General features: G+C 42.4%; 1 protein-coding gene across 1 annotated transcript in view; it reads right to left on the reverse strand.

Annotated features, from left to right (window-relative positions):
* Window positions 1-2,352: 2,352 nt before the first annotated feature.
* nphp3 (nephronophthisis 3) overlaps window positions 2,353-14,958 on the reverse strand; it is a gene marked incomplete at both ends in the record, with an annotated part of 29,669 nt that continues 17,063 nt past the window's right edge. The window contains 7 exons of the mRNA XM_084187752.1: window positions 2,353-2,521; window positions 3,807-3,922; window positions 4,310-4,435; window positions 4,907-5,147; window positions 8,647-8,774; window positions 8,961-9,036; window positions 11,717-11,958. Of these exons, the coding sequence (XP_084043878.1) occupies window positions 2,353-2,521; window positions 3,807-3,922; window positions 4,310-4,435; window positions 4,907-5,147; window positions 8,647-8,774; window positions 8,961-9,036; window positions 11,717-11,958 (1,098 nt within the window). The remainder of the gene's footprint in view (window positions 2,522-3,806; window positions 3,923-4,309; window positions 4,436-4,906; window positions 5,148-8,646; window positions 8,775-8,960; window positions 9,037-11,716; window positions 11,959-14,958) is intronic.

Consider the following 14,958-nt stretch of genomic DNA (forward strand, 5'->3'; position numbering starts at 1 on the left):
TACAGTTGATTAGTTTATGGTATTTACTTTTTCATTGACAGATTCTTACACAGTGACATGAGTACACAGTAAGACAATGCACTTGTACTATATGTTTGGCACATATAAAATGGCAGGGTTTTGGTACCTTGCGTCACCTTTGGCTTCATGTACATTCACACAGACAATGACGGCTCAACCAGGGTCGTATTCATTAGTGCACAAAGTACCAAAATGTTTTGCAACAAAAACACGTTTTTTTTTATTGGACAAGCTCAGGGTAGTTCCTCACCGCTTCGGTCCGTTTTCTTCCATTTGTTGTCTAGTGAATACACCCCAGTGAAATTGTGTGGTAAGAGATCCAACACTCAACATTGCAGTGAACCTACACAGCAAATTGGCCAGTGTTACCTAATGTTGATGTTTCAGTGTAACATTTCTAATGTTGATTCAGGAGTTAAATTAACACTCAGTTGTGTAAAATAACCCCAGTGTTGGTATTAATAACCAGTGTTATCCAAGCAGATCTTTAGAATGTTTGATTCAATATCTATGTTTTTGCATGTAGGTTGATTGATTAATTAATCTTATGCTACTCAAATATAAATAACATGCATTTTTCGGAACTAATCCAATCTGTTACTTGCATCCGTTACTGAAATGGTTGTTCCAGAGGTAGTCTCATATCTTAGTTTTTCCAACCCTAGAATTCATTCCGAATGCAGGTGAATAACAATTCCAAATGCTGGATATCCCCACTGGCTGGATTCCAATAGGAATTACACATAACTTTGCAAGCCAGCATAATGTGACTTGCAGGTCTGATGTGGCCTGTAAACCATGAGTTTCAGGCCACTGTATTAGAGTAAAACTAGGCCCTCAAAATAAGGCCTTATGAAATACATATTGTATTGTCCTAAATTAAATTTGAATGATAACATATTCGCTTAGGATCTCACTTGGTGAAGGCCACAAGACTGAACATTTACGAATGCAACAACCATGTCTCTGTCACTAACAAATAGTCATGGGTGGTAACTCTACAGTTCACTCGGAAGGCAAGGCATCCTGCGAAATATGCAAACAAGGCTTTACAGTAAGCAGTGTTTTAATTTAACACTGAAAGGTGTGGACCCATATAGACACTGGAACAGTTACATTTAACACTGTGTTGATTTAACACTGGAGAATTTGCTGTGTACCACATTTAATAACTAAGCATTGACACCACACAAAGCTCCATTGCAGGAGGCATACTGTATCTTACTGTCTCTCCATGTTCTAAAATAGAGTATCAGAACCTCTGCAATAGGGCATAATTCTGTTGAAAAACTGATGGCATGGGTTTGAAACCCATTATTTTACTTGCATAAGTACTTTATGTGAGGTAAATACATTTAAACTGCTCAGTGATATACAATTATTGATATGCACCATGGCATGAGATCAAGGTTCCATCTTGAAACAGGCATATGTCATAGTTTACATGAATAAAATACAATATGCATTCATATCTATTACTGTACTGCATGAAGACTTGGCACTGATTGCATAACCGGCACAGCAAAAGTACCTGAGCTCAGTATTCTGTAACAATACAGCTCCAATATTTGTTTTTATATGAGCATGCATACGATAGTTATGGAAGCGTACATCAATAGGAATTTCCATTTTGGTCATTTAGCAGACACCCTTATCCAGAGCGACTTACAGTTAGTGGTGATATTGATTAATCATCCAATTACCATTATCAAATTCAAATGTAATTTCAACAGCTACACACTTCCATAGGTACTAACAGAGAGTCATTGAAATGTGGAAACGTTTGTGAATATGGAATAAAAAACCTTCTTAACCTGAGTTTCAGGCCCTGACAAGGGCGGTGTTGACATCATTTCACATTCTTTCATAATAATAATAATAATAATAATACATGATTACATTAATAATATATATATTTTTTAAACATAACAATAAAGCCATTTAACAGACATTAAATAAAGCATACTTCATATTTCCATAAAGGCAGTTAGCTACAGTACACTTGACAGGCGACATTACAACACCGTTCCATCTCAAAGCAGCATAAAGAACCATTGAGAGTTCGATGGACGTTCTTCTCAGGAATGCAGATTGTGGACCCTGGCTCTACTTCAATTCTCTTTCCGTGATTCCCCGGACCCTATCTCACCATCTCCTTCTCAAAGAATATTGTTGGAGGAGAAGATCCAAGATCCCTACCCTTGGACCTTCTCCACTAATGCATTTCTATAAGGAGATGAGCAAAGGTCACACGAGGAATCGAGGGAAGACAAATTGGGAAAGAGCCCCAGTGTTCTAGGTCCCCCACGGGTGAGGTGGTAGAGGGAGGGATCACCTGGGGGCATGTTGGAGAGGGGCTGGCCCTCGCAGGCTAAACATGTCCCCACTGGACGAGTGCCGAGACGGGGCCTTCCCACACACCAGAGACGGCTCCGCCTCCTTGATCTCCATGGCTCGCTTGTAGAGCTCTGCTGCTTTCTCAAAGTCCCCCTCCTCATAGCTGGGAGCGAGAGAGGAGGGAAGACAGGATGATGGACAGAAAAGAGAGAGAAAAGGTAACAGGGTTCATAAAGAGATTACTAATGAAAATAAAACTAGTCCTTCAGCTTATAGTACTAGTATTAACAATAAGATGGTGAGTGTGTGTATGTTTCATTATTTTTCAATGTCATGACAATTCCATTTTAAAATCATATAAAAATACAAAATCAACCAAAGCAAAGTTGGTCGAATGTTTGAATTTAGAATGTTTGGTTGTTGAGAGCAACAGTGTTGATTTGAAACCCAATCTATTTCTTTGCCATGGTGATTCTATTCATAAGAATTTAATTTAAATATCATGACATCACAATTGAAAAGAGCAACTTTAGTAGAATTTCAAATGTTAGAATGTTTGGTTGATAAGAACCAATGTTGATTTGGAACTCAGTTTTGGTGGCGACAACCCCAAGACTTGATGTGCGACTTGCTTCTGCTATCTAATATTATATATTTTTTAAAATGAGCTTCCACACCCAGCAATATAGCCAGTCCCGAACATTGATGGCACAGGGTCATCAGTATCTTCCTGCAAGACCTTCAAATCCCATCATCAATGGTAAAAATCTAACACTGTATTCTTACCAGGATTTGTTTCATTACAAAACATTTTGTATTTTTTCATGTTTAAAATACATTTAGGTACATATATAATTGGTTTTGTATGTGACTTTAGGTCAGGTCATCCCGAGTTTCTCAGAGATCTTGCATTGTGAGTGGTACTGGAAATCCCACTCCCTAAACATTGCCAGCTTCTGCTACCACAACCAACACCTGCCTGAGCAGGAGAAACGCTGTCTGTTCCACAAGGACATGGAGATGAGGCGCAAGGTGGAGTTCTACAGGAAAGTGCGGAGGGAGTTTTACGAGAATGGAGTTTTACAAGTATTTTCTGATGAAGAGATGGAGAAACTGGGAGCCATTCCGGGGGTGTTGGGGTTGGCTGTAGAGATGGGCTTCCTGTAAATCACTGATCTATTTTGTAGAAGTAGAAGTGAGATAAGATCAAATAGAAAATATAGGATTGGTAGGTATAGTAAGTTTTGTTACTGTCTATTTTATATCAATAAAAATAAGATTTAAAATTGTGATGTGTCTTTTTTGAGTGTGTGTATTTGTGTGATGCTGGGTGCGTTCCAGAGCACATACAAGAATAGAGAAGGTGTTTGTGTGTCTGGGACAGGTCCATGTGTATATGTGTGTGTGTGTGTACAGTATATGTTTGTGGGGTGTGTGTGTGCACTCACCTGAGTACAGCTAGGTTCTTCAGCGTCTCTCCGACACGTGGGTGTGAGCGTCCCAGACTGTCCTCATACACTCTGAGAGCCTGTTCATACAGGGGCAGCGCTTCACTGTGCTTCTTCTGCCAGACACACAATAACACATCACAGATATAACATAAGTACTTAACCAAATGTCCAGACAGAGTCTCTAAGGAGAGACAGTAAGTCTTGACAGTCTTGAAATCAAACCATATACAGCTAAATGCTTTCCAGCAGTTCCCATCTTTCTCTTGTATGCAAAAGATCTGGGTTTCAAATACATAAAAAAAAAGATATATATGTTTTTATCTGTGCCTGTTTGAGCTTGCCTAGCTTAATAAACCAATAGAAAAGTTCCAAAACTGCAAACTCCACCCTTCTGGCACTCCAGGCAGACTCAAGAAAATGCTTAAAGTATTTGAAAGGATTTTTCAATTCGAACCCAGGTCTGGTATGCAGTTAACTGTTTGAAGTGTTGGTCCTCTCACCAGGTGGCAGTAGAGTACAGCCAGGTTGACCAATGCTGTGGCCACACTGGGGTGTTTAGGTCCAAAACTCTTCTCCCTGATGTCCAGAGCCAGCTCATACAGAGGAACAGCCTTCTCCAGCTTCCCCTGGACAACACAAACATCTCCCCTGTCAGCTTCACAAATCAGGATTACACACAAGCTACAAGCTAATAGAATTTGAGGTGAGTGAGTGAGGAATAAGAATTAGAGCTCTCTAGGCTAACTTTCAAACAGCAATGCACATAAATTTACCAGACATGGGACGGTTGCATTCAGATTAATCCTACATCTGGAGTGGACTAAAAGCATTTGAATGTATACTTTAATGCAGTGGTATTCAAACTTTTTCAGCGGGGACACAATTTTTTCCACCAGAATGTCTGGGGAACCCATTTATTTGGCAAGAATTTCTCACAACCCCAACCCAAATCTAATGACACAACCCCCCACTAGGGGTCGCAACCCCAACTTCGAATACCGCTGCTTTAATGTATACTCTTAGTTTTTACGCTTTATAGGGTCTGTTCAACAGCCCCATGGTGGCTTTGCTAGACACGTCCCATCTCCTAAACTCACCCTGCGTTTGTAGAGCATGGCCAGGTGTTTCAGGGTGTAGGCCAGGGAGGGGTGGTCAGGGGACAGGGCTCTCTTCCGGATGTCCAGGGCTCTCTCGTACATGTCCTCTGCGGTCTCATACTCTCTCCTCTCAGTGTGTAGGGCCGCCAAGTTGTTGAGGGACTGGGCACAGTCAGGGTGGTCCGGCCCCAACACACGCTGACGCATCTCCAGAGAACGGGTCAGAAACACTTTGGCTGCCCTGGACACATTAGAGAGACGCCTCGGTTCAAATAATATTTGAAATCTTTCGAATACTTTAAGCTTTTCTAGTGTCCCTGGAGTAGCTAGCTAGTGAAATATATTAAAAAACGAATCACATTGAAAACCATTGGTTACACTTTACCTTCTTTCATTTGGCAATCAAATATAACAACAGATGTAAAGTGGAGGGTTTGAAAAAGTGAATTAGTAAGTAAGCCTTGCGTGAGCCAGAACGACCCATTAGGGCATAAACCTGCAAGTACCTGTACCCCCCTTGACAGGACGCTAGTCTATCGCAGGGCCTTACCCCCAATCCATCTCCTTAAAGGACAACTTCACCAAAAACTATCTTTTGGTATTTGTTTCATTAGTCCATTGTTGATAAAGTCCCAAAATGTGTTGCATATCAGCAATCAAGTTTTCAAGATATGTGACTTTCAAAATAAAGAAATCTGGCCCGTATATCATACGTGACCCGTTTCAGGAAGCTTGGCGTATGTCACACGTCACTACCTCAAAATGTGTTTATTTTGCAGAAATTCCTTCTGGGACATTCATGTGCCCTAATAACAAACTTGTATGCCATCTGTAAATACAAATAAAATTGTTGGTTTAGCCACGGAAAAAGACAGGAACCTTCCCGCTAGCCATGATTGGCTGAGATAATGGATGGGCTGGACATGCCCAGAGATGAGTTTGGATTGGTCTGCCAAGTAGCATGCTTCTGTCTATAACATGAGCTGCTCAGTATATGTAGATAATACTTGCATGGAGAACTGCAAAAGTATTGCTACTGCTCTCAACAACATTGCTGCCCTGAATTTAGTTAGCCAGGTGTGTCTGGGGGTGATTACGGCCATCTATTGTATTTCAAGTTGTAATGGACTACTTTCTGCACACGGTCAGTGTGAACCGGAGTGACTTGACACAGCGCAGGTCAAACAAGCTGTACAAACAAAACAGAGTTAAAGGGGTTCTAGTCTGCTGTGAAGCGTTCATCCATGTATACGGGTAAGAGTCTAGCTACATTTTCAGATTATTATACGTTTCTAATTTTGTCAGAAAGTCATTTTCATTGCAAGTTAACCTAGTTGGTTAGCTTTAGCTACCTGCAGATTCATACTACAGCATTTCATGCACAGTGGCTAGCTATGAAAATCAGTTTGTACTGCTAGTAGTATTGTTTAGCTAGCTAGCCAGCTAGCTACATGTCTAAAAAAAAGATTCCACTTCGCCAGATGATTCCATGACCCATCAAGTTAGCCAGCTGTGTCTGAGTGATTACGACCATCTATTGTATTTCATGAACATTTGTAAATGTCTAGACAATAGTGACCCATCCACTTAGCTAGATGTGGCTGGGAGGTGGTTATAGCATTTCTTTCACATGACCCATCAATTTAGACAAGCGTGTCTGGTAGGGGTGTGCCGACATGACATACTCATATTCATAATTGTATCCGTAAATTGACAGTTGATATTCGGATCGGATTATATTCGTAATATGCATAAATAGATGGCAAAATACCCCCCTGTGCGTTCTCACTGCAAAAAAGCTGCAGATTAGGAGCAGCGCGTGGAGGGGTGTGTGTGTGTCTGTGTGTCCTCAATTTGCAGCGGGCAGCCAAGTTTGCTGTCACTCAGTCAGAATGCACATTAGCGTTTCATCTTTTTCCCTACCCTTGCCCCACTTGTTAGATATTATGCACATTGATAGCTTGACAGCAAACGTCCTCGCCATCTGATTGATCATAGTAGCAGGCAGCAGCAATCTAAATGATCAGACCGAAAACATGGAAGGAAAAGTGATCGAGTGAAATTATGAAGCGAGTGGACGGAGAAATACATCTTCACCCTATCAGAGCAGCAGGATCAACGTACTGCCCGCCTTTCTCTTTACAGACAGGCAAACTAGCCAGTTGAGTTATTTAGACCACGCACATGACTGACTCAAAGACAGTACAATATGGTTTAGAAACTCTGTGACTGACACATGAGAAACATGCTTGCTGGCACCCACATTTTTTTCTTCTTCCGATCACAGATAATTACAAAAAATACTTGGATCATAATCGTATCCAGAAAATGTATCAGTTACAAAACTTTTTTTGTCTGACTACTCGGCACACCACTAGTGTCTGGGTAAGCATCATCTAATAATTATAAAATATTTATAAAATATTTTTATCTGGACACTATTTTTGATATTGCTACTATGCAAATATGCAAGCAATCCTTTCACTGTACCGTTTACACCTTCTGTATCCTGTGCATGTGAGATTATAAACTTTGATTTGATATAGTGTGTGTTTACCAGAGACGGTAATGTGAAGAACAACATGACCTGCACCAAAGTCAGATTAGGATATAGGCCAAGAACTAGATTAAGTGTATTTTTACCTGGAGTTTTTCCTTATTGTAGGCTACTACTCTCACCACTTTTAGTCTTGAAATATTTGGTTGTTTACTACACTATCTTACTCACTCTGTTTAGCACATGGTCTCACATGTGAATCCTTAAAAGAGATGGGTGGGGCTAAGGCTTAAGAGGGTGGGAACGATGCTGAATGGGTTTAGACAAAGAAGAGCTCTCCAGTAGGTGTACCAAAACATTCAAGGGCCATTTTCTCAAAAGTGGGGTTACAAGTTTATCAACTTTCAAAGCAGAATTACTTTCCCATTGTTCCTCAAATGCAGTGTATGATATACAATTGTCTAAAACTGGGGCGGCAGGTAGCTTAGTGGGTAAGAGCGTTGTGCCAGTAACCGAAAGGTCGCTGGTTCTAATCCCCAAGCTGACTAGGTGAAAAATCTGTCGATGTGCCCTTAAGCAAGGCACTTAACCCTAATTGCTCCTGTAAGTCGCTCTGGATAAGAGCGTCTGCTAAAATGTAAATGTCTAGCTCTGAGTCTGTACTTTTATCCAATGTAAAAAACACAATTTCAAATTTTGCAGATTTCTGTATTTTGGGACTATATCAACAATGGACAAAATATAGTCTTTGGGTGGAGTTTTTCTTTAATGCTGAATGCCATGCAGAGGCATCAAATTTCACGGGTCCCATATCCTCACAGACTTCTTCCTATAAAACCTGTTATATTTTTTGCCTGATTCCATATAGTTTTTCCCCAAATTCCGTTTTCTCCGTTTTGTTTTTCCTGGTTTCTGTTTTTCAGAAAACAACAAAATTGTATGTTTTAAGTCCACAACAATGTTTAAACCACATCAGGAGACCCCTTTTGAGGACTGGGAAAAATAGAAGAATTTAGGATTTTGGGGTTCGCTCATGTGATTGCAAAGTTTGCAAAACAAATGGCCACTAGATTGATGCAAATAATCATGATATCACTCTGCCAGGTAGGCATAGACTACTTTGTAGTTAACATTTAATTGAGATGTTTTTTGGGAAAGTCTTTCCATCTCTACCAGAAGAAGGTTATCATTAGCATCATCGCTAACGGCTACACAAAGTGTAGATGTGTAAGGACTGACTCACTCCAAGTTGTTCTGGAGGTAGTAGAGGACTCCCAGCTCGTTGAAGGTCTTGGCACAATCTGCTGTGTCTTTACCCAGAGTCAGCTCCTCTAACTGGATGGCCCGCCGACGTAGCAGAGTGAAGCCATACTGCACAGACAGAGACTTCACTATTAATGCATACTCATTAGACACAATCACACTGCAGAGATAGTGACACAGTCAATTCACTATTAATGTATACACATTACGCACACACCTACGCACAAAAGCACACACACACACTAAAGCCATAAAGCAGGAAGAACAACCAACCATGCTCTCATGTGTCCTCACCATATGGCCTTTCTGGCGGGCAGTCTTTTGGCGAATCCTCACAGACCTCTTCCTTAGTTTTTCGGCTTGCTCATACCTGTTAACTCAACACTATACACATCAGCTACTACAGCAACTGAAATAACTGCAACACTTAACAAAGAGTTGCAGTTAGTTTCGGAATGGGTGGCAAGGAATAAGTTAGTCCTGAATATTTCCAAAACTAAAAGCATTGTATTTGGGTCAAATCATTCACTAAACCCTAAACCTCAACCACATCTCGTAATGAATAATGTGGAAATTGAGCAAGTTGAGGTGACTAAACTGCTTGGAGTAACCCTGGATTGTAGACTGTCATGGTCAAAGCATATTGATACAGCAGTAGCTAAGATGGGGAGAAGTATGTCCATAATTAAGTGTTTCTCTGCCTTCTTAACAACACTATCAACAAGGAAGGTCCTACAGGCCCTAGTTTTGTCGCACCTAGACTACTGTTCAGTAGTGTAGTCAGGTGCCACAAAGAGGGACTTGGGAAAATTGTAGTTGGCTCAGAACAGGGCAGCACGGCTGGCCCTTAAAAGTACACGGAGAGCTAACATTGATGACATGCATGTCAGTCTCTCCTGGCTCAGAGTGGAAGAGAGATTGACTTCATCACTTCTTGTTTTTGTGAGAGGTGTCGACGACCTGAATGTACAGAGCTGTCTGTATGGAATACTGGCACACAGCTCGGACACCCATGCATACCCCACAAGACATGCCACCAGAGGTCTCTTCACAGTCCCCAAGTCCAGAACGGACTATGGGAGGCGCACAGTTCTACATAGAGCCATGACTACATGGAACTCTATTCCACATCAGGTAACTGATGCAAGCAGTAGAATCAGATTAGAAAAAAACTGGTAAAAATACACCTTGTGGGACAGCAGGGACTGTGAAGAGACACACACACAGGTACATACACACATACATATACAGTCGTGGTCAAAAGTTTTGAGAATGACACAAATATTAATTTTCACAAAGTCTGCTGCCTCAGTTTTTATGATGGCAATTTGCATATACTCCAGAATGTTATGAAGATTGATCAGATGAATTGCAATTAATTGCAAAGTCCCTCTTTGCCATGAAAATGAACTTAATCCCCCAAAAACATTTCCACTGCATTTCAGCCCTGCCACAAAAGGACCAGCTGACATCATGTCAGTGATTCTCTCGTTAACACAGGTGAGAGTATTGACGAGGACAAGGCTGGAGATCACTCTGTCATGCTGATTGAGTTAGAATAACAGACTGGAAGCTTTAAAAGGAGGGTGGTGCTTGAAATCATTGTTCTTCCTCTGTTAACCATGGTTACCTAGAAGGAAACACGTGCCGTCATCATTGCTTTGCACAAAAAGGGCTTCACAGGCAAGGATATTGCTGCTAGTAAGATTGCACCTAAATCAACCATTTATCGGATCATCAAGAACTTCAAGGAGAGAGGTTCAAATGTTGTGAAGAAGGCTTCAGGGCGCCCAAGAAGGTCCAGCAAGCGCTAGGACCATCTCCTAAAGTTGATTCAGCTGCGGGATCGGGGCACCACCAGTGCAGAGCTTGCTCAGGAATGGCAGCAGGCAGGTGTGAGTGCATCTGCACGCACAGTGAGGCGAAGACTTTTGGAGGATGGCCTGGTGTCAAGATGGGCAGCGAGGAAGCCACTTCTCTCCAGGAAAAACATCAGGGACAGGCTGATATTCTGCAAAAGGTACAGGGATTGGACTGCTGAGGACTGGGGTAAAGTCATTTTCTCTGATGAATCCCCTTTCCGATTGTTTGGGGCATCCAGAAAACACCTTGTCCGGAGAAGACAAGGTGAGCGCTACCATCAGTCCTGTGTCATGCCAACAGTAAAGCATCCTGAGACCATTCATGTGTGGGGTTGCTTCTCAGCCAAGGGAGTGGGCTCACTCACAAGCCATGAATAAAGAATGGTACCAACACATCCTCCGAGAGCAACTTCACCCAACCATCCAAGAACAGTTTGGTGACGAACAATGCCTTTTCCAGCATGATGGAGTCCCTTGCCATATGGCAAAAGCGATAACTAAGTGGCTCGGGGAACAAAACATCGAAATTTTGGGTCCATGGCCAGGAAACTCCCCAGACCTTAATCCCATTGAGAACTTGTTGTCAATCCTCAAGAGGCGGGTGGACAAACAAAAACCCACAAATTCTGACAAACTCCAAGCATTGATTATGCAGGAATGGGCTGCCATCAGTCAGGATGTGGCCCAGAAGTTAATTGACAGCATGCCAGGGCGGACTGCAGAGGTCTTGAAAAAGAAGGGTCAACACTGAAAATATTGACTCTTTGCATAAACTTAATGTAATTGTCAATAAAAGCCTTTGACACTTATGGAATGCTTGTAATTATACTTCAGTATACCATAGTAACATCTGACAAAAATATCTAAAAACACTGAAGCAGCAAACTTTGTGAAGACCAATACTTGTGTCATTCTCAAAACATTTGACCATGACTTTAGACACTCACTCTACACACACATACACATGTATGTTGTATTGTAATTATGTGATAGTGGAGTAGTGGCCTGAGGGAACACACTAAATGTATTGGGTAAAGTGTTATGAAATATAATGTCATGTAATATTTGAAATTGTATATAACTGCATGAATACAAATAGAAAACAGATGACTCGTCAATCACAAAGCAACTTTACTTGAAACACACCCACACACCACCCGCCACACACACACACACACACTCACTCACTTGTTCTGTTTCTGGTAGAGCATGGCCAGGGAGTCCAGTTCGCGTGCGACACAGGCGTGGTCCGATCCGAAGGCGTTCTCACTGATCTCCAGGGCCTGCTTGTAGAACTGCTCTGCGTTACCATACTTCCTCCATTGGACATAAACCCCGGCCAGCTGGTGTAGGGACAGGGCCACACTGGGGTGGTCCGGGTCCAGGGCCGTCTCCCGGATCTCCAGAGACCTCTGTAAGGGGGCTACCGCCTGGAGAAATATGGATGGATGGATGGACGGACGGACACGTTTATCATGTAGTTCGTCGACAGCATGACAATATACAGTGCATTCGGAAAGTATTCAGATCCATTCCCTTTTTCCACATTTTGTTACGTTACAACCTTATTCTAAAATGTATAAAATATTTTTTCCCATCATCAATCTACACACAATACCCCATAATGACAAAGCGAAAACAGGTTTTTAGACATTTTTGCAAATTAATTAAAAATAAACAAATGAAATACCTTATTTACATAAGTATTCATGACCCTTTGCTATGAGACTCGAAATTGAGTTCAGGTGCATCCTGTTTCCATTGATCATCCTTGAGATGTTTCTACAACTTGATTGGAGTCCACCTGTGGTAAATTCAATTGATTGGACATGATTTGGAAAGGCACACACCTGTCTATACAGTGGGGGAAAAAAGTATTTAGTCAGCCACCAATTGTGCAAGTTCTCCCACTTAAAAGACGAGAGAGGCCTGTAATTTTCATCATAGGTACACGTCAACTATGACAGACAAATTGAGGGAAAAAAATCCAGAAAATCACATTGTAGGATTTTTAATGAATTTATTTGTTAATTATGGTGGAAAATAAGTATTTGGTCACCTACAAACAAGCAAGATTTCTGGCTCTCACAGACCTGTAACTTCTTCTTTAAGAGGCTCCTCTGTCCTCCACTCGTTACCTGTATTAATGGCACCTGTTTGAACTTGTTATCAGTATAAAAGACACCTGTCCACAACCTCAAACAGTCACACTCCAAACTCCACTATGGCCAAGACCAAAGAGCTGTCAAAGGACACCAGAAACAAAATTGTAGACCTGCACCAGGCTGGGAAGACTGAATCTGCAATAGGTAAGCAGCTTGGTTTGAAGAAATCAACTGTGGGAGCAATTATTAGGAAATGGAAGACATACAAGACCACTGATAATCTCCCTCGATCTGGGGCTCCACGCAAGATCTCACCCCTTCGGGTCAAAATGATCACAAGAACGGTGAGCAAAAATCCCAGAACCACACGGGGGGACCTAGTGAATGACCTGCAGAGAGCTGGGACCAAAGTAACAAAGCCTACCATCAGTAACACACTACGCCGCCAGGGACTCAAATCCTGCAGTGCCAGACGTGTCCCCCTGCTTAAGCCAGTACATGTCCAGGCCCGTCTGAAGTTTGCTAGAGTGCATTTGGATGATCCAGAAGAGGATTGGGAGAATGTCATATGTTCAGATGAAACCAAAATAGAACTTTTTGGTAAAAACTCAACTCGTCGTGTTTGGAGGACAAAGAATGCTGAGTTGCATCCAAAGAACACCATACCTACTGTGAAGCATGGGGGTGGAAACATCATGCTTTGGGGCTGTTTTTCTGCAAAGGGACCAGGACGACTGATCCGTGTAAAGGAAAGAATGAATGGGGCCATGTATCGTGAGAACCTCCTTCCATCAGCAAGGGCATTGAAGATGAAACGTGGCTGGGTCTTTCAGCATGACAATGATCCCAAACACACCGCCCGGGCAACGAAGGAGTGGCTTCATAAGAAGCATTTCAAGGTCCTGGAGTGGCCTAGCCAGTCTCCAGATCTCAACCCCATAGAAAATCTTTGGAGGGAGTTGAAAGTCCGTGTTGCCCAGCGACAGCCCCAAAACATCACTGCTCTAGAGGAGATCTGCATGGAGGAATGGGCCAAAATACCAGCAACAGTGTGTGAAAACCTTGTGAAGACTTACAGAAAACGTTTGACCTGTGTCATTGCCAACAAAGGGTATATAACAAAGTATTGAGAAACTTTTGTTATTGACCAAATACTTATTTTCCACCATAATCTGCAAATAAATTCATTAAAAATCCTACAATGTGATTTTCTGGATTTTTTTTCCTCATTTTGTCTGTCATAGTTGACGTGTACCTATGATGAAAATTACAGGCCTCTCTCATCTTTTTTCCCCCCACTGTATAAGGTCCCACAGTTGACAGTGCATGTCAGAGCAAAAACCAAGCCATGAGATCGAAGGAATTGTCCGTAGAGCTCCGAGACAGGATTGTGTCTAGGCACAGATCTGGGGAAGGGTACCAAAATATTTCTACAGCATTGAAGGTCCCCAAGAACACAGTGGCCTCCATCATTCTTAAATGGAAGAAGTTTGGAACCATCAAGACCTTCCTAGAGCTGGTCGCCCAGCCAAACTGAGAAATCGGGGGAGAAGGGCCTTGGTCAGGGAGGTGACCAAGAACCTGATGGTCACTCTGACAGAGCTCCAGAGTTCCTCTGTGGAGATGGGAGAACCTTCCAGAAGGACAACCATCTCTGAAGCACCACCAATCAGGCCTTTATGGTAGAGTGGCCAGACGGAAGCCACTCCTCAGTAAAAGGCACATGACAGCCCGCTTGGAGTTTGCCAAAAGGCACCCAAAGGACACTCAGACCATGAGAAACACGATTCTCTGGTCTGATGAAACCAAGATTGAACTCTTTGGCCTGAATACCAAGCGTCACGTCTGGAGGAAACCTGGCACCATCCCTACGGTGAAGCATGGTGGTGGCAGCATCATGCTGTGGGGATGTTTTTCAGCTGCAGGGACTGGGAGACTAGTCAGGATCGAGGGAAAGATGAACGGAGCAAAGTACAGAGAGATCCTTGATGAAAACCTGCTCCAGAGCGCTCAGGACCTCAGACTGGGGCGAAAGTTCACCTTCCAACAAGACAACGACCCTAAGCACACAGCCAACACAACGCAGGAGTGGCTTCGGGATAAGTCTCTGAATGTCCTTGAGTGGCCCAGCCAGTGCCCGGACTTGAACCCGATCGAACATCTCTGGAGAGATCTGAAAATAGCTGTGCAGCGACGCTCCAACCTGACAGAGATTGAGAGGATCTGCAGAGAAGAATGGGAGAAACTCCCCAAATACCAGTGTGCCAAGCTTGTAGCGTCATACCCAAGAAGATTTGAGGCTGTAATCGTTGTCAAAGGTACTTC

The sequence above is a fragment of the Coregonus lavaretus genome, assembly GCF_964263955.1.
Source record: "Coregonus lavaretus genome assembly, chromosome: 2".
In the NCBI taxonomy this organism is placed as follows: Eukaryota; Metazoa; Chordata; class Actinopteri; order Salmoniformes; family Salmonidae; genus Coregonus; species Coregonus lavaretus.